The sequence below is a fragment of the Pseudorca crassidens genome, chromosome 6 (assembly GCF_039906515.1).
Source record: "Pseudorca crassidens isolate mPseCra1 chromosome 6, mPseCra1.hap1, whole genome shotgun sequence".
NCBI classification, from domain to species: domain Eukaryota; kingdom Metazoa; phylum Chordata; class Mammalia; order Artiodactyla; family Delphinidae; genus Pseudorca; species Pseudorca crassidens.
In genome coordinates, this window is record NC_090301.1 from 73681103 (window position 1) to 73701919 (window position 20817).

At 37.8% G+C, this 20817-nt stretch overlaps 1 protein-coding gene across 2 annotated transcripts in view; it reads left to right on the forward strand.

Moving 5' to 3' along the window:
• The window catches only part of CYTIP (cytohesin 1 interacting protein), a 71879-nt gene that overhangs the window by 37004 nt on the left and 14058 nt on the right, over window positions 1–20817 (forward strand). Inside the window, exons 1-5 of one of the 2 annotated variants that reach the window (XM_067741874.1) lie at window positions 7227–7436; window positions 14316–14368; window positions 14582–14636; window positions 19697–19799; window positions 20013–20106. In XM_067741874.1, the coding sequence (XP_067597975.1) occupies window positions 7263–7436; window positions 14316–14368; window positions 14582–14636; window positions 19697–19799; window positions 20013–20106 (479 nt within the window). In that variant the 5' untranslated portion in view covers window positions 7227–7262. Of the gene's footprint in view, window positions 1–7226; window positions 7437–14315; window positions 14369–14581; window positions 14637–19696; window positions 19800–20012; window positions 20107–20817 lie in introns of those variants that run through there. The other variant, XM_067741875.1, reaches the window with a different exon arrangement.

Consider the following 20817-nt stretch of genomic DNA (forward strand, 5'->3'; position numbering starts at 1 on the left):
AATCAGACAGGGATAGAAAGAAAATAGGGGATTCTGATGTTCTAAGACGTTACCTTATTGCTCTTCTGTACTTCCTTCTGGTGCACGCACACACATTTCCCGCTACCTGCCCCTGCCACCTTTCTAGACTCTGAAAGCAAAGACGGGGAAGGTGAGGATCAGTCCATTAAGCTGCTTCCTGCTGGCCCTTCTCTGCTGATTCTCTTGCTATTGTCAAAGGCAAGTCTCCACCAGGTGGCCAATCCAGGCAGCTCTGGGGGGTGAGCAGATTGGAGGGGTGTCTGCTTAGAGAACTCCAAGGTGAAGGCTCTCTTTGGAGCTGTTCCGTTTGGATGCAGCCTGTTTAACACCTTTATCCATTCAGTTAGGAATATTTGGGGCCTCTCTAGTAGATAGCATTTGAGCTGAGATTTGAAGAGAGAGACAGAGAGAGAGAAAACAAGACAAATGAAGACTGGTGGGGAGAGCAGTGATCCAGGCAGAAGGAAGAGTCAGTACAAAAGCCCTGAGGAGAAACTGCTTCTGTTGGAGGGTTAGAAGGAAGGCCAGTGTGACCAGGATGTGGTCTGGTAATGACGCCATAGGATCTACTAGAACAAACATGACCTTAAATGACAGGCTAAAAAGTTTGGATTTTATTCAAAGGCCAGGGGGAATTTACCTACATCTCAAGTAAGTATTTTGTTGTTCCAAGTATTATACAAAATTCCAGTCCCAAACAGGTTTCTTGCTTTCTAAGAAGCTACTTTCTAAAGCACTAAAGCCCTTCTCAGTTCTGTGGGGTGGCTCTGCCCAACCCCATTGAGCAAGTTATGTAAAAGCTGAACGCTGAGTGTGACACAGGGTGTTAGTTAAAGGAAGAGGAAGGAACACTGTCACCTGTTTACCCTGAATTTTGATAAAAGATTTCGATTTTGAAATGGAACAGTGTGTATGCGGTGGGGGAAGGTGGAGGTAATAATGACTAATGAGAACTCTTAGGCAGTTGATGACTGCCGTTTGAGAACCGCAGATTTCAGCAGGACAAACTAATGCCCTTTGCTTCCATGAGAATTAGCGGCGTGATTGCCCTACTCTCCTTTACTGTACTATTTCGTGGAGACTTCAGCAGTCCTTTTTGAGGAGGAATTTTGCTTGGTTGGAAGAACATGATAAAGAAATATGAAAGAATTACCTAAAAAATCCCATGAAGCAAAATAAAATTTTAGCCTATAAACAAATGGCAAACATTCAGTAGATAGACCAATAATTCTTATCAGTAAGCATAAACAGTATGAGGACCTAGAAAATCATAAGGTATTCTCAGCAAAATGTGATTGGCTTTTAAAAATTCTCTGTGAGTTGTTAATATTTTAAAAGTTGACCAACTAATATAAGAATGCCTACTTATTAAAAAAGGTTCAAACCATATATACAATAGAACAAAATTTGGAAGTCTTCCTTCACAAACCTTCCCACTTTCTCCCTCAACTCGTTCTCCAGAGGTAACCACTGTTAACAGATTAGTATATACAGATCTTCCTCGACTTACAATGGGTTTACATCCAGATAGACTGAAAATATTGTAAGTTGAAAATGCATTTGATACATCTAGCCTACCGGACATCATAGCTGAGCCCAGCCTACCTTAAATGAGCTCAGAACAGTTACATTAGGCTACATAGTTGGACAAAATCACTTAACACTGAGTCTATTTTATGATAAAATGCTGAATATCTCATGTAATATATTGAATACTGTCCTGAAAAACAGAATGGTTGTAAAGTCTGTCGTTTGTTTACCCTCGTGATCAGGTGGTTGACTGGGAGCGACGGCTTGCTGCCCTGCCCAGCATCATGCGTATCATCCCCCATGTTGCTAGCCTGATAAAAGATCAAAATTCATAATTCAAAGTATGGTTTCTACTGAATGCCACTTTCACACCAAGGTAAATTCGAAAAATCCTAAGTCAGACCATCTTATGCGGGGAACCATCCATATTATGTAGTCTTTTTTATGTCTGTATGTGTCTCTGTACATATAGATACATGCTCTTTCTTTAAGAAAAAAGAATAAATGGAAACATATCGGGCACATTGTTCTATCTTTTCCCCTACTTTATCTGTCTTAAAAATATTTATGCACGTAATTGTTTATTTTATACTTTCTAGTGGGTGCCGAGCATTCCATTGAATTAAATTATCACAAGTTATATAGCTACTTCTCAACTGATATACATTTAAAACTTCAATTTTTCACAATTTCAAACAATGTCACAAGAAACATACTTGTTTTCTGCACATGTAAGAGTACTTCTGTCGGATAAATTCTTAAAAGTAGAATTCCTGGAGTGCATTTTAAAATTTCAATACTGTCAAATTACCCCACTAATAAAGTTTTATTGATTTATATTCCTACAAAGTGCTAAAAGCCCATTTACTTGTAACTTCACCAATACTGGATATCGCCAATTTTTATTTTTTGTTCATTTTTTGGTAGGCAACAGTTAGTATCTAACTGTTGTTTCAAGTTTTACTTTCCTGATTACTAGTAAGTTTGAACATCCTTTAATAAGTATATTGATGATTTGAGCTTTCTCTGTAAATTATCTGTTCAGAGCCTTTAATCATCTAAAACTACTTTTCTTCAAAGAATAAAGTATTCCTTATGTATTATGGCCTTTAATCAATTATGTATCACAAGTAATTTCTTGTTGTCATTTAGCTTTAACCTATGTATATTATAACTTCCATTGAACAGAAGTTTTTTTTCTTTGAATGGAAGTTATTTATGTTACTAATGCTCTCTGGACTTCTCTGTATTGTTAGGAAAACCATTCCCAATCTAATCTTACTAAAATACTTTATATTTTTGCTATTATTTTAAATATTTAAAATTATTTTTATACTTAACTCCTTAAGCCATCTGGAATTTATTATTATAATGTAATAAAAGACTATAACTTAATTGTTTCCACACGGGTACCAACCCATTTATTGAAGGGGTTATTCTTTTCCTAATGAATTAAAATAAGTTAATGATATAGTAAATTTCTGAATATTCATGGATATGTTTTGAGATTCTCTATTCATTGACAATATTTGATTTGTCATTATTCTTTTCATTGACCTATTCTATTTGACCATACAGTCCTAAGTCTTGTAATATTTTCTGATACCCAAGTAGGGTGATTTTCTCAATGCTCATCCTTACCTCTATCCCCTACCATTATTATTTTCAAATTTTTCTTAGCTCGTCTTGTGCACTTTCTCTTTCAGATGAGTGTAAGAATGTATGTCAAATTTTATAAACAAGCAAACAAACAAAACCTGTGTGGATTTTGAATTCAGTACATTGAATATTTTAGAAAATTTGGGGATAATAGACATCTTTACAAGAAGGACTCTTCTCATATGGGAACGTGGTATTTTTTCCCTTACTCTGGACTTTATAATGTTCTTCATAAAATCTTAAAAATGCTTGCTAAGTTCATTCCTGTTTTATGAATTTTTGGCTATTTTGATAGTATTTCTTTCCTCTGATATTACCAGTTCATATCATCCACTGCTGCTGTATGAGAAATTTCTTTCTTTTTATATGTTACCCTTAGAATCTTACATCTAGGAAAACTATCTTATTAAGTCTGTTCTTCAGTGGATTGTCTTGGATATTCTAGTTATGCAACCATAGCACCAACAAACCTTATAGTTTAGTCTCTTTCTTTACAAATTCTATACCTCCTATCTGTGATATGAACTACAACAGTGATCAGTGGTGAGGGGCTATTGTCATCTCTGCTTTCCTTCTCACTGTAATGGAAACACATTTCAACATTGAAGATGATATTTTGTGGGTGTTTCTGGTAGATACCTTTCATTATGCTAAGAAAGTTTTCCTTCTATTCCTCATTTATTTAGGATTTTTCAAAGCAAAGATGAATCACTATACTGTCGGTGTCTATTGCATTGAATTTCTTCTTTCATCCAGAGATTTAGTGATGTCTGTTAGTATTTTATATCCTGAAGTTGAAGTATCCTTGTATTCCTGGGGTACATCCTACTTCGTTTAGAGGTATTATTTTTAATACACTATTGGACTCAATTTGATATTTTAATTGTATCAGAATTAATAAGTGAGATTAGCTTAATTAGCTTAATTTCCTCCCTCCTTTCCTTCCTTCCTTCCTTCCTTCCTTCCTTCCTTCCTTCCTTTCCTTCCTTTCCTTCCTTCACTCCTTCCTTCCTTCCTTTTTTCCCTCTATATATAGTTTAGGATCAGATTAATTAGCTTTAGAGAATGCATCTTGTTTTATGCTCTGGGACTATTAATATAAGATTTGTATTTATCTTGAAAATTTGGTATAGCACTGATAAAGTAACCTGAGTCTAATCTCATGATTTTTTGACTACTTTGACTACTGTAAAAGGTTCTGTCCACATCTTTCAGATCACTCTTATAGAAGACTATAGCACTTTGGAATATGGGTTAATAGCACAATACTTTTCTGCCAGTTTAGTTTTTCTTCTTTGATGTTTTAGAACAATATTGTTGAATTCATTTTGTTAAATATGTACTGCTCTACCCTTTTCTTTTTCTTAACAAACATTTACTGAACACCTATAGATATAGGATATGAGTGTAAATTTAAAGATAAGAGATGGGCCTTGTGCTCAAGGTAATTAGAGGAAATTAGACAGTGTAGAAACAGACTTGTGTACAATTAACTGTAGTCTAACAATAAAATATTAAGTCTTAAAAGAATGATCTGAAAAAAGTGATATGAGAGTGAAGGCAGATACCATGTCCTGCCCTCCGTCTGCAGCACACAGTGGGGTATTGCTCCAGGACCTTGCTTCAGATGTGTAAGATCCCCCATCCATTGAACCATTGATGTCTCTAAAAAAAGTGATATGACATTTCAGAGGTGAAGTTAGGTAAGAACTTGAAATTCTTTAATTTAATTTTACTTTTAATTTTATTTTATGGACAATGAGGGACTCGTGAAATCTTTTGAGCAGGTAGATAGCTTGATCTGGTTTCATTTTATTATAAAATAAAGGGGATGATGAAGGGGAAGACAGCTTCAGGCTATTATATTTGTCTTAAGGTAGATTCTATAGAAAAGAGAAGTTGTAAATAGTAGAACACCTTTGTAAATCAAGGTTTGAGGGTTGAAGTCACATTTGTATGGAAAGATTAGTTTTTCCCCACATTTTGTCACAAAGGATACTTTTGATCAGGGATGTTATTAAAAATATTTAATAACTAAGTATGACACAGGTCCTGACAATCAGAACAGGGAACTGACCAATCAAAATAGACCAAGTCATAAATATGTAATTAACAAGTGTGACCATACCAGTATGTACTGGCTGAATGTCAAACTTGCCTTTGACTCCAATTTTACAGCCATGGATCTCATGATTTGAAGTATTCTACTTGTTAAACACATTTCATAAATTAAGTAAAAAGATAATTTATTTTCCAATTTCTTAATTTAATAATAGATTTCTATAATTTATATTAGCTTAAGATTAGTATCACACAACTAAATTGATACAATTTTAGCATCCATCTGTAAAACTTGGTTGTTGGTTGGCCTAGTGGCCTTATATCAAGCAAATATGTAATTTCCATTTGGTATTTTGAAATATTAAAATATTTCCCTAATTTTATAAAATTCCCAGAGGACAGGAAGACTGCTGTCCTCAAGTAACAGTGTTGATTTAAGTCATGTACCTTATAGCAGCCTGGAGATGTTTTTAAAATCAATCTCTCTCTCTCTGTCTCTCTGTCTCTCTCTGTCTCTCTCTGTCTCTCTGTCTCTCTCTCTCTCTCTCTCTCACACACACACACACACACACACACACACACACATTACATAAATGTCTTTATAATTGACCATATTTTTAGTTGCCAAAGTCTCTACCACTCCCTTTTGTTTTACACATATATGTTATATTATTTTACCTACCTGAACCCAGACGGCATATGTGTTTGTAATCCCTGATTTAGATCTTTTTATGTCTTTGGAGACATCATTTTGCTCATGTCATTATCCAGTTCCAATGGTAATGAGTCATGCTGTGATAGGGTTTTAAAAATTTTTGAGGTGGCTCCATCTCTTGAAGCACTGTTAACTCAGAAGATTTTACAATTTACATTTGGCAGGGTCTGCTCGAGCTGAATTCACATTGACTTCCATTTCAGTTCAAAGACTTTCTGTCTCTACAATTCTACTCTTGACCTTCCAAATGATTTTGAAAATGACAATTGACTTTTCATACTATGCAAAACTTCTCATTTTTATTTTTGTTTTGAATCTTCCTTCTACTTATATACACTGCTTCTTCTTTAAAATCAAGCCTCTTAAAACTGCATGTCCCCAATCCCCCCACCCCCCAGCCAATAAAAGCATCTGTGATCTTGAGTAATTCATGATGGTACCCTTGGCCCATATGCATAAGCAGGGACCAACTGGCAACATCCTTGTGCCACCTTGGTCTGCCTATTACTTTCGTGGCCTCCTCATTCGTCCCCTGGGACCACTTGCTGATGCTGTGACAAATTCCAGTCTAAGATATGGACAACTTTGTGCTCTAAATGGGCTGGTCTTCCCCTCCCATTGTTCTTTGTAAAGATAATGGATAATTTTAGTGAGGACAGAGTAGTGGAAGGGCAATCAGAAGAATGCTGAATGGTCACAGACCACGTGGCAGATATAATGTCTTTTTGATGACCATTAATGAGCTAAGATGTACTTTGGGGAAAGTACATTCCAAGGACTTCGTGAGAGGACCTTATGACTGGATCCTGTAAGTCTTGCTTATATTCACAAGAACTCAATGTCCGCACATCCTGACTTTTACATTGCACTGACCATATTAAGTAGCCTAGTGGATGGCAAACAAATGGCAGAATTTGGGGAAGTTTTTCTTTTTGCTTTGAAAAAAAAAAGGCAGATGGTGTTTTGAACACAACTTGCCATAGAACATGAAAGCATAAGAGTTCTGGCTGTTTGAAGGAGAAAAAAAAATAAGTCGACTTATTTTAATGGTATAAACTAGCTTTAGGTTTTCTCAGGGGCTTAAAGAAAAGAGCACTGAGAAATGGGAGTGAACTGCAAGATAGGGTTTGTGTAACAAGTACCTCAAACCACAGAAGTCACATGGGCTCTCTCTGCTTTGCTACTTTTGATTACTTGTCAGAGGGTTACGCTCTTAGCTTCCCCCAGCATGCAAGGCCACTCAACCATGTGCTAGCTGGAGTAGTCTTTATTCACAATGTCTTTACAAAGGCTCATGCAACAGAGCAGCAATGGCAGTTTTGTGGAGTACTGCGCTGGTCCAGCGTATAGCTCTTACCCCACACTCACAGGCAGCTTTCCCATGGATGATAATAGAAGGCTTCAAATGCTGGCAGATACTGTGGCTACTTTGCCTCGGGGAAGAAAGCAGGTATGGTTGCTATTTTGTACCTTTTAGAGTGTTCATGTTCTCTTGAGAGCAGAGTGATGTTTGTCTGACTGCATATTAAAAATGTTATTTTAGCTGCTTTGAAATTAGTGGCTCAGAGTATGGGTGAGGAAGGAGGTGAGGAACCCAGAAAGCTCCTGCGCTAATCCTTAAATCTTGAAGATTTAAGACTATAAGACAACATTTTTAGGGCAAAAGTTAAAAGAAGATTGTTTTTCTTACTGGAAGAGGTGTTCAGGTAAAATAAAAATCATTGAGCGCATCAACTTGAAGAAGGTGTATGTAGACACAACCAGCTTGAGAGTTATTGTTCCTTTTTCCTTTTTCCAGTGTCTCCCATTGATTCCTTCCCTCCCAGCCTCTCTCCCAGTCGTTGATAGTCATTTCAGTTCATAATCCAATGAGAATACTTTTATTAGGGCAAATTTTATTGACTAAATTATCTTCAGTTCTGGGGCACTGGCACATACCTCACACTATTGGGAATTAAGACTCTTAATGGGATAAATGAGTGCAAGGTCCACCACTTATTAGCTGTAGAATCTTGAGTAGAGTCACTTTCTTCTCTAAGATTCAGTTTTGTTTTTTCTAAAATGAAGATAATAATAGAACCATCCAGTGAGGCTCTTCTGCAGCTTAAGTGAGGAAATGTACAGTGCTTAACAGAGTGACTGACATGTAGTATGTGCTCAATAATTATGCTATTATTTTAATTTTTATTGAAAAGTATTTCCCTAGAGAGGAAAACTCATTTGGAAAAAATCCATGTACAACTGGATTTATTGTGCGGTTTTTTTTCATTTTTCAATTTCCAGCTAGTAAAAAAAATTTAAACCAAAACACCTCTTCAGATTTTGGTTAAATAACTTGCTATAATGCCCCACGTACATATCTGAATACAGAAAATATTAAGAATTGCTTTAAAGCATGAATTTTTGCCCTTAAATCTTGTATGCACATCATATGTTCCTCTTAAGCCTTCTAATTTCAGGATTAGAGAGTTACAGCATAGTGGGAGAGTCGTGATCTTTTTTCAGTGATGTACATAGCTGATTCCTTGGTATTTTTCACAATGAAGATAAGGGAATAATTTGTCATGGTTTGGATGATTGATCCTTTTCAATCCAAAAGTGCCTTTATGACATTGTTTAACATAATAATGAATATTCTTATCAATTTACTGTCTGAAACTAAAGCAACTGTGGGAAGTACCAAAATCTCTATTCACTTTTCATGTGTACAGCAGTGTAGGGTGTACAAAGATGAGAAGGACACTTTTTCCTGGTCTTACAGGGTTTACAACTGAGTAGGCAGAACCAATAGGCATTATACAACGTAAAATAATATACCTGCTCCAATCCAAGTACATGTCTTTGAATACAACCTTGAAGGATAGATATTCCAGATATTGAAGGGTATTCCAGAGCAAAGGAATAATTTAAATGCCGCAGCACAGATCTTGGGGCTCTTAGGGCAGTTTAAGTAACAACACATTATTGTGTTAGGTGGACCTGATGAGAGTCTGTGTGGGAGGGGAGGGGAGACCTCAGAGCTGGGCTGCTTTACACAACACTTGGACACTTTCCCTGAGGAAGTAGTAATTTGACCAGCACAGGGAAACAACTGAGCATGATTGAGTAGAAGGTTTTAGGAACCTTAGTCGGACAACATGCTTGTTGGTAAGTGGGTAGAGAGAGACTAGCAGTGAGGGAGCAACTTTTGTAGTTGGAGAAAGAAGATTCGAAGGAATGGAGAAGAGGCTCAGAGGCTTGGCTGTGAAGGCAGTGAAGAAGGAGGAGACGCATCTGGTTTTAAGCCTGAGTGAAGGTAGCATGAACTAAAAAGAGGAATCAGTAGAAGGCTATTGGCAGAAGATAATGAGAGGGATGTAGGCATATGAGATGTACCTGAGTGTGTGTGTGTGTGTATAATCTGTATAATATCTACACATACACACACATTTCCACACCAGTTATTTTATTCATATGTTCTCATCTTTTTTAGTTCTTCTCTTTTCCCTTTTCTCATATTCTTTCCCATGGTAAGACTTTTCCTATTCAAACAGCTTTTTCTTACTGTTGTGAGATTTACTTAAGAAAACAAAAAGGCAAAACAAAACATCTTGTATACGATACTTCTGATTCTATACAATTATCATCAGTGAGGCTTGATGCAAGTTTATCCCAACAGTTCAGAATTTTCCGAATGGATGTTCATTTCCCTTAACTGGTTTTTTAGAGAATAATCACCTATTTGGCACTGACTGAACTGCAGGCAACAAGATCCCTTTGAGGCAGTCCCACAAGCAGGTGTTTCTCTGCCCACTGTTATTTTCAACCCTTTCAGGGCTGATGTCAGCAATTCATACTTCTTGTTATCATTGGCTTTGCTTTCTGCAAAGCTCTATCTGGTTAGCCAGGGTGTTTATACTCAACATTATTTAAAAACAGATTTCTGTGTGTTTATATGATCTCAATACCTTTATTTGTAGGAGGTGACACACTCCCAGTGTGGCTTCTACTTCTGAACATGGTTTTAGAAAAAAAACCATCTCTGCAATAGAAAACGCTGTAGGAGGGAGACAGGATCAAGTAACGTCATCTTGATGAATGTGGCAATGCTAAAGGAGTACCACTGGACCTTACACCCACTCTCCCAAGGGCAGTGGGTTGTCGTTGGAAAGTAGTTTTCACTGAATGCTATAGCGAAAACCTGACAAATAGAGGAGAAGCCTGCATGTGCGTTAGTGGGACCACAGACAGACTCTCTTTGCCTGGTTTTCTTTTGGTTATCGAATTATTACTAAATAGACAACTTCTGGAAGGGTTATTTCACTTGTAAGTTCAGGTACAGAATATTGTGCTAAACCCGGTAATGCGTGTATTTCTGGGATGGGTTCTGCCCTTCACGAGCTTTTGCATTATTTCTGGCTACACACCCATCCATTACCAAAACTCCCAAGTGTTCCTGACTGCAAGATATTTTGATCATTGAATGTATACGTTCAGTAGAAAACTGTTAATTTCACTACAAAAGAATGTGAAAAGTATTCTCTAATCCATACTGTGGTATGCTTAGAGACAATATCCAAACATTTTTTCTTGAAAAAGAGGTTCATGGGCCCACAATGGGACTTTCCTGAGAAGCCACAACATTCTATTTGGGTTCCTAAAGGGCCCTTAAATTTAAAAACTTGAGTTCAGCTCTATTATTTTGCTAATCTTAGAATATTTCTGTGGAGCCCTGCTATCCTAAAGCTCCTGACTTAAAAAGGAAAAAAAACCTGTGTTCATGGAAGAATTGGGAAGAATGAGGCAGGGGACTGGAAAGGGAGCAGAGCACATAATTTTGGGACTTTTGAAACAAACAACAAAACCAAAAATACCTCATCTGTGAACAGGTATCCTCCCCTCCCCGACCCACAACAGTTTCAGGAAATGAGTACACAGAGGGGCCAGGAAGTAACAGGCTGTTACTTAGCCGCAGAAGTGGCTACAGTATGGAACTACAAGCTCCTGCAGGGCTGTCTGGCTGGCTCTGGGGCAGATTATTCCTAGTTTTTGCAAACTGACAGCTGAAGTATTTGGTCTTGGTTTCGCACTAAAGAGGGGCATTGTGAATCATTGCATAGCAGCAAAAATTACATTTTTAACATTGATGTCTAATCTTTTAAGTCCTCTGACTAAAAACAAAAGAGACGGATCCTCAGCCCTACCCCAGGCATCTTTATTTTAGAAGCTAGCAAGGGGTTAAAGAGCTGTCTACTCAGCAGATGTAATTGAATGTGTAGTTTGCAGCCCTGCCAAACTGCTAAACCTAGATTTCTCATATTAGATAATGTGTAATAAAAGACAGCTGTTGCCAGCATATGCTGTTCATTGCACACCAGTTCCTCATTCATGAGTTTTGCTGTCATCCCCACAGCCCTAAGAAAAAGCTCAGGCTGGGAGGGCAGTCAAGGGAGCAGAGACTCCACTGGTCAGATGCTAGAAGAGGGCTGCTCACTCCAGGGCCGCAGGGAAAACTTTTTCTAAAGTGTAAGACCTTTGCTAAGACCTCAGACGTACTTCTTGTCACTTAGGCAGATAGTTGGTTGAACCCTGAGAACGTTCCTTTCCACATCGCCTGAGTCTGACAGCCCAGATCAAAACCAAGTAAGCATTGTGGCGAGATGTGGAACGTGTCAGAGAATTTGATGGTGCTTAATTTATTTAAATTTTTTTTTATTTAACCGTTAGGTGCCTATGACAGGCTCATTGCTGATCCAGAGTGGAAACTAATTCCTAATTTGATTTAGTCTGAGTTTTTCCTTTGTGTCACTGATGACCTGGATCAGTCAGTCCACAAGAATTGAGTATCTGCTCTGCATCTCACCTTGTGCTAGGCAGATATTTCCATGTTAATCTAGTTGATTAGCTAGATAGAAAGGTTAGACGGAGAGAGGTGGGGAAATTTCCTTCTCTATAGAAGTCTGGGATTTGTCATGTGGACTTAAACAATTTTATATTTGAATCTATCTAGAATAATTTTTGATTCAGAAGGCAGGTTAAATGGTGGAAGAGATGAAATCTTGAAGTTCCCATCAATGCTATGATTATTTGCTTAGCAAAAGGGTATTTAAAATTGGTGAAGGAAGGCTCAAAATTGTAAGGACTCATTAATTTTTGCCACCATTCATTCATTTAGCAGTTGTGTATTAAGGCATTACTGACTGACTTTGCTTTCTATTAGTCCTTTTTCTATGGTTCTTGCTGTTTTGCGATTCCGGTGTTTGTTTTTTTTATCGTTGTTTGTTTTCTTTCATTTTAAATTTTACTTCATATTTTTAAATGTACACCCTTGAGTTTTTCCTATGGATATTTAATTTAATGAAGGACAGAGTTGAAGGCTCTCTTACTGTGGATCTCCCACCACCTCTTACCTGCTCGTCTTGTAGTCTAGTAGTTTACTTCTGTTTGTCTGTTTAGCTGTTTTTACGGTTCCACTCGACTCCAGGCCCTGTGATGGGCACTGGGGTAGAAAGTAAAACAAATACATTCCCCAAGAGGCCCAAAGGACACGGGGAATTATGAACAGAAGTGAGGTATTTAATCCAATCTGCCCTTCACATAAATACACATCTGTGCCTCTACATGAATGAATATGTGCATTATCTGATGAATATTAACAGCAAGAGTAATGATTTTAAATATAAACCCTAGTTATGATTTACAGATAGCACGATTAGGTATGACCTACCTAAGTACTTTACAATCTGAAATAAGGATCAAAGCCAAGCAAATGGAAATAATGAAAGTAGATAAGAAAATGTGTGTACAGTGTAACAGAGAGGTTGAGAATGCTTGGGCATATCGAATTTACTGCTATCTTCCTCAAGAAGGCAGCCTACTGCATAACTGAATGGTCCCCACCCTTGTTAATGGTACTTATCAGGACAAAATCAGGCTGAAACAAACCATGCAAACTGTTATAGGTCTTCCACAGTTAGTCCTTATAAATTGAAAATAGATACTTTTTAGCAAATATAGAGATCTTTTTTTGGTTCTGAGCCTTCCTATTGCAGTCTTCACGATGATATAAATGATTTGAAGTCCAAAACTGACAAGAGAGGAAAATATAATTAATTTCCATCAAATTGTTAGGAAGAGGTCTTCGTAGGTCTTCATTATGTTAACATTTCTGACCAGTGGCCAAATTCTGAACACTGAGCCATTCCAGAAAATTTGTGAGAATGCTGACATTTTGTACTTGGTAATTCAAATTCCTTCTAGTGATGTAAGCTTCTCCACTAACAAATGCCTTAATGAAGATTTAATTTGTGCATTCATTTCTTCTATGTGTTTTTCTCCTGGCTTTCATCCTCTATTTTACTTTTATTTGTTTGGACTCCTGCATTGATCTCCTGATATTTTCTGTAGTCCTTGACATATGAGAAGCATAATAGGTTGCCAGTTAAATAAACACCATGGGTTAACTAGTAGAATGAGCTTATGTTTTGGAGCCCTGGACCAACACTTGAGAAAGAGCTAATTAACATTTGGTAATTCCTAAGCAAATAAACAAAACAAGAAACACAAAAACTCAGTATAATTACCTTAAAAACAAGATGCCACTTTTTGTTAATTTTTACTTTGTTTATAATGGTAGACTGTATCCTGGAAGCTTATGTTTATATGATCTTTTCCCAAAACATGCAGAGGAGTAAAGGTGATGTTATTTATACCATTTACATCATTCTGAGGTTCCTTTCCTTTCTTGGCTGGAAATCTCACTGTACTCTTTTACAACTATTGCAAAAATAAATCATAAAAAGAATTGAGGTTTTGAGTCTCTGATTTCACCCGAATTGTGCTTCTGAGTATTAGTTAGTTCTTTAGAGATGATTTTATCCTGCTAAAAACAGTAACATATTGAACTATTACAATAAACACAGTCATTTCATCAGCATCTCCCCAAACTATCAACTATTTGGGTTATATATGCCATTCCATGGTGTTATTTTTCTTTGGATTTCAGTGTGATTATAAATTGCTGTGGTTAACCTTTCGGAGGCTATTTTAAATACAGATTAGATATGAAGTTCTTTTTGGAAGCTTTGGAGCTTTGCCACATTACATTAACTCTTTTGCCATGGGGTATTATTATGGAAGCCTCATTTAATCTTTCAAGCGGACTGCCTGAACGGTCCCTTTCCCAGCTCTCCTTTGCTATCGCTAGAGAATGGAGATTACCGCCTTTCCGTAACAATTTCCCAGGAGCTGGGCCAAAGAAGGTGATAAAGAACAAAGTCCTTTGTGATATAGAACATTTTGCAGATGTGTCTTAAGGACCTTTCAATAACTGTGTGCTTGTGTTTTTCAGCTTGCTCTGACGAGATCAAGTTCTTTAGATCATACCTTTTTCTGGTCTCAAAGGTAAAGAAATTAATTTATTTTTTGGTTTCTCAGCAAGATATTTAGGAACACAGCTTTCCAGGCTGTTGATATCACACACACACATAGAGTCTTATATACTACAGTTTACATAAACATCAGCTATCTTTTATTGACAGTTATTTTTAATGATAGGTATGTGCCAAATGTTATACTTTGATCTTCATGCCTAATTTTTTGTTTTTTGTTTTACAGAAAGCTTGTTACTGTGGAAAAACAAAATAAAGGAAAATTTGGGTTTGAAATTCAGGTGGGCAGTTTTCAGATTTTCCAGACTTTAGTGAAGAAAGTGGCACTGGTTATGTCATGATATTTGCAGAGAAAGAATGAAGTTGGGCTTAGGGAATGATGGAGGCTGTGACTTGTTTTCAATGCTTTTGGTAGTCTTTCAGTGTGTTGGATACCATCAAGGAAAGAAAACATTCAGCGGATAAAAAACCCACCCTGGGACATAGTCTGCTTCTTGTTTGTAGCGCTTTAGTCTTCTGGTAGGTTTGAGACTGATCAGAAATTCTTGATATCAGCCAGCTCATAAATAAGAGAGTGATGTACTCTTTATAATGTGCATTTTATATATTTGCATTAGTGATGTGTTTTTTTTAACATCTTTATTGGAGTATAATTGCTTTACAATGTTGTGTTAGTTTCTGCTGTATAACAAAGTGAATCAGCTATATGTATACATATAACCCCATATCCCCTCCCTGTTGCGTCTCCCTCCCACCCTCCCTATCCCACTCCTCTAGGTGGTCACAAAGCACCAAGCTGATCTCCCTGTGCTATGCGGCTGCTTCCCACTAGCTATCTGTTTTACATTTGGTAGTGTATATATGTCAATGTCACTCTCTCACTTCGTCCCAGCTTACCCTTCCCCCTCCCCGTGTCCTCAAGTCCATTCTCTATGTCTGCGTCTTTATTCCTGTCCTGCCCCTAGGTTCTTCAGAACCATTTTTTTTTAGATTCCATATATATGTGTTAGCATATGGTATTTGTTTTTCTCTTTCTGACTTACTTCACTCTGTAGGACAGACTCTAGGTCCATCCACCTCACTACAAATAACTCAATTTCGTTTTTTTTTATGGCTGAGTAATATTCCATTGTATATATGTGCCACATCTTCTTTATCCATTCATCTGTCGATGGACACTTAGGTTGCTTCCATGTCCTGGCTATTGTAAATAGTGCTGCAACGAACATTGTGGTACATGACTCTTTTGGAATTATGGTTTTCTCAGGGTATATGCCCAGTAGTGGGATTACTGGGTCATATGGTAGTTCTATTTTTAGTTTTCTAAGGAACCTCCATACTGTTCTCCAAAGTGGCTGTATCAATTTACATTCCCACCAACGGTGAAAGAGGGTTCCCTTTTCTCCACACCCTCTCCAGCATTTAAACAGCATTTTGCAGTTTTTTTTTTTGTTTTTTTTTTTTCCGGTACACGGGCCTCTCACTGTTGTGGCCTCTCCCGTTGCGGAGCACAGGCTCCGGACGTGCAGGCTCAGCGGCCATGGCTCTCGGGCCCAGCCACTCCGCGGCATGTGGGATCTTCCCAGACCAGGGCACGAACCCGTGTCCCCTGCATCGGCAGGCAGACTCTCAACCACTGCGCCACCAGGGAAGCCCCTCATTATAGTTTTGATTTGCATTTCTCTAATGATTAGTGATGTTGAGCATCCTTTCCTGTGTTTGTTGGCAATCTGTATACCTTCTTTGGAGAAATGTCTATTTAGGGCTTCTGCCCATTTTCAGATTGGGTTGTTTGTTTTTTTGATATTGAGCTACATGAGCTGATTGTATATTTTGGAGATAAATCCTTTGTCAGTTGCTTCATTTGCAAATATTTTCTCCCATTCTGAGGGTTGTCTTTTCATCTTGTTTATGGTTTCCTTTGCTGTGTAAAAGCTAAGTTTCATTAGGTCCCATTTGTTTATTTTTGTTTTTATTTCCATTTCTCTAGGAGGTGGGTCAAAAAGGATCTTCCTGTGATTTATGTCATGGAGTGTTCTGCCTATGTTTTCCTCTAAGAGTTTTATAGTGTCTGGCCTTACATTTAGGTCTTTAATCCATTTTGAGTTTATTTTTGCTTATGGTGTTAGGAAGTGTTCTAATTTCATTTTTTGACATGTAGCTGTCCAGTTTTCCTAGCACCACTTATTGAAGGGGCTGTCTTTTCTCCATTGTATATTCTTGACTCCTTTATCAAAGATAAGGTGACCATATGTGTGTGAGTTTATCCTGTTCTGGGCTTTCTATCCTGTTCCATTGATCTATATTTCTGTTTTTGTGCCAGTACCATATTGTCTTGATTACTGTAGCTTTGTAGTATAGTCTGAAGTCAGGTAGCCTGATTCCTCCAGCTCCATTTTTCTTTCTCAAGATTGCTTTCACTATGGCAACATTTTTAAACTATTATTTGAAACACTTAAGAACATTTGGCTCTATGTGCGTATTGTCTCGTGCTTTAGGAAAATTTGGACTTCTTTATGGATTTCTATTTAATAGCCTAAGAATTTCATTTCTTATTTTCTGTCTGCTTTTCATGGCCATATTTGCTAAGGTGATGAGTTAGGTCAAATGAAGTCTAGTCTAATTAAGTGCAAGAGAAGTAGTTTAAGTATTACTGTGTTCTTTTTCCATTACACTTTTGCATTTCTTTTAGAGGCATTTTGCATAACCATATCCTTATACTGCACATCAGTTTTTATATCTTAACTTTGGTGCTGCCTTCAGAAAACTTTGGTGACTAAATATAAGCCCCACAGTTGTAAAGTCAGTGTGTTTTTAGATTAGGAACAGGAAGCTGCTATGTAAGATGTGTTTTATGAATAAAGAAACAAAATGGAACTCTAGCTGCAATGAATAGGGCGAAGGCTCTAGGAGAAAAGAAGAGACCTTCTCCTTTCTTAACTCCTCTACTTTTGAATTTGGTGAAATCTCTAATTCTTCCATCAGGTTTGAGAAGCATAGTACTCTCTCTTGTTCCTCATTCACATGAAACACTCCTTATTCTGTTGTAGAGACACTATGCTTTTTGTGACCACTTCTTTTCAAATGAGATTATCCCCAAGGATGTGCAGTGATTGCTACTGAAAACAGGAGCAAAGTCTACTCACTTACTCTTACTTAATGTAACCAGAGAGGATCTCTTCTCATTTTTCTATAGATATGTCACTGCTTCCCCCATGTTTCTCCCTTATACCATAAACACTCTATATGAAACAAGAATCAAAACTATCATTAGTAGACAGCAGGCTATAGTGCCTTGAAACTTTGTGGATTCATGTGAGCTAATGGCTTCACCTCTGGACTGCAGCATGTCTGTGCTATCTTACTGATGCAAGGATCCACTCCTCTGCAAATTCCCTTATGGCGTATGCTTTCCATTACCAGCTCTACGCCGTAACCTATTCTCTAGTACTCATAAGATTTGTAGTAGTCATCAAATAGGGGACATGCTCTGGCAACATTTTGAAGACCAGATAGAACCTCACGTACCCTTATTGTGCCCCCATCATTAACACGTATTTGGGCCCTTGTCTACCAGGTGCAGGACATGCTGGGAGAGAACAAGTCCACCTCCTCTGGTTTCCATGGGTGCTAGTTTTTTGCTGCTACAGAGAGTAATGTAGTAATTTGGCAGGAAGATAGACCTTAGATTCATGTACACCTGAGTTCATATCCTTTCAGTGCTACCTTAGTGGGTTCTTAGGCACTTCAAATGAACTAACACATAAAGTACTTAGTAATGTGCCTGGTTCCAGTAGAAGATCAGCAAACGACAACTGTTAGAATGAAGGCTATCAGGCATGAGAAAGGCAATGTACTTTTGTGTCTCTAGGAAATGACTGAGCTAGAAGACTGGATAAAAGAGAGAAATATCCAACTAATAATTTCTTTCCAAAACTTGGGGACCTCTGCCTTTCCTTCTCTAAGCCACAAATTTTATACCTGTTGCAAACATATACACAGGTGCAGGCTACATCAATTAACATGTTTCCCCTTCACTGTACTCACCTTTCTCCCTGGACATGGAGGGTAGACTCTCACTGCTAATGAGAATCATTACAACAGTGGTTTCCCAAAGGAGGGTCTGTTATAGCTTTGGTTCATGTCCTCCATGAACCAGACCACCCTTCCATCTCTGGAAGGGCCTGGGCTGTGGCAAGAAGACTCCCGGGCAGAAAAGCTGTTAAAGGGATCTCTGGCATAGATGGAAAGTAGATTACACGATCTCTGAAAGTCCCCTCTATCTTTAAGATACGGGGATTCTAAATGCCTTGCAGAGTACATAGAAATCTCTTAGGTTAACAAAGTCAAGTTTCTAGAAGTTTGACTGACTTCTGGTTCTGCTGGTTCTGGAGCCTGGAGGTCTGTAATACCAAAAGGAATGAACATCGGACATTCATTTTTCCACAGGGAAGCAGTGCTGGAATGTGGTTTAATTTTAGGAAACAGATGTTTAGAAGACTTACTCAACTCAGAATGCTGACTTTGATTCTAAATGCAGCAAGACCTCATAACTTAAATATGTGAAAAAGAAAAATATAGGTCCTTGGGCCACTCTATTCACCAAACACTTGTGCTGTGTTCTTGGTACAAATCGAAAACAAAAACAAAAACAAAAACAAGCTGCTTTTGCCAAATTGAGGCCAGAGGCGAAGCATAACTTTTTCTAATTCAGTCGAGTGGCTAATGAATGAGTATTTAGGGCAGATGTACCACCGAGCGCTCAGGAATGAAGGTAATTGAGTCAATCATAGTGCTTTTGAATGAATGCAGGGCAGATTGTCATTATTTGCAGAACTCTGATTTAAAATAATTATTGTTGGCGTATCTCCCTTGCTGGATGTGTACTGTTTCATACGCTCCTGTAAGAAGTACTTTAGCTCGGGAGAACCACATAGAGATTTTTCTCTCTGCTCTTGGCCATTATTGTTTTAGCCCATTGGGAAAAGAGAAACCAAATTTTTCTTGTTAAATATGCGATAATGATAGCATCAGGTGGTCTCTTAGGCTTGAAAGTCTTAAAGTCTTAAGCCAGTCTTGTCCTACTTTCTTTCTTAAGCCAGATGTATTTTTTATGAATGGAGTCAGCTACAGATTGTGTGGGAGAAGTGTAAGATTGGTACTTAGATTTAGTTTATATTCAGAAAAGCTTCCCAAATTGTTCTTTGCACTTATCTATTATGCTGCTTAAGGTAACTGATACCACTTAATATTTTTTTAACAAATAGATTTTGAGTTTTTTGGTAATGGTAATCTATTTTATATTTGGTAATGGGAATTATGTATCCCTTTAATTTTACAGACTTACAGGCTCCAAAACCAGAACACCTGCTCCTCAGAGATGTGCACCCTGATCTGCAAAATCCAGGAGGATAGCCCAGCACACTGTGCTGGCCTGCAAGCTGGTAAGTTAGAACTATGCTCATGTTAGGAATTATTTAAATAGCAAGAAAAATAACTTTTTTGATAGTGAAGGTCAGGACATGATTGTTGCTTTGAATTTCCTTAACTCCTTTATGTTGCCAAGGTTTGGGTCTTGCTTGTTTTATTTCATTCGTGGGTCAGGAAAGATTGTTTAACCAACCGTTTTAACACTCATTTTTCTTGGCATCTCCCAGGTGATGTCCTTGCAAATATCAATGGTGTGAGCACAGAAGGTTTCACCCACAAACAAGTTGTTGACCTGATCAGATCATCAGGAAACCTGCTAATGTAACTATCTGGCTGCTTCCCGTGGGGCTTCAAAAATGTTATGGTCTCTCATAATGCCTGTTCAGTGAATGAATAGGCTTTTTGTTCATGATCACAAGAAGGGAGGCAGTGCACCATAGCTTGGGGATTGGGTACAGACGTTTTTATCAGTTCCTTTTGTTTCTCAAGGTTTCCTCAAACTTGAACATGTTGTCAACATCTGAAGTCAGAGGACATCAATAGCCCAAACATCTGAGTGGGTGGGATAGCATTTTTTAAATTTTATTTTTAATTCAAATTCAATTAAACTGGCACACATTCTCTTTGGACAGAGAGGAATGGGTCCAGTTTCCATGGCTGATATAATCCTGTGGTTAGAACAAATGAAAGGTCAGAAGGGCTGAGTTTTTCCCTCTTCTACCACCAGCCAATTGTTTTTCTCTCCTAGTGTTCTGTTTGAAAGAACAGTCTGCTCGGCCCTCATGCCGTGCAACACACACACTCACATCTGCTACTATTCCCAACTTACTAATGGGACATTTGTTTCCCCAGTTAGAGATTCAACTGACATTTCCACCCTTAGTAACTAATAAGACCTTAGTAATTAGTTAAAAGATGGAATTCACCCATTCACTAAAACAATATTTATTGAGCAAATACTATGTTTCCAGCTCTGTGATAGGCTCAGGAGAGATAAAGACTCTTCTGTTGCTTTATTGTGGAAGGAGATAG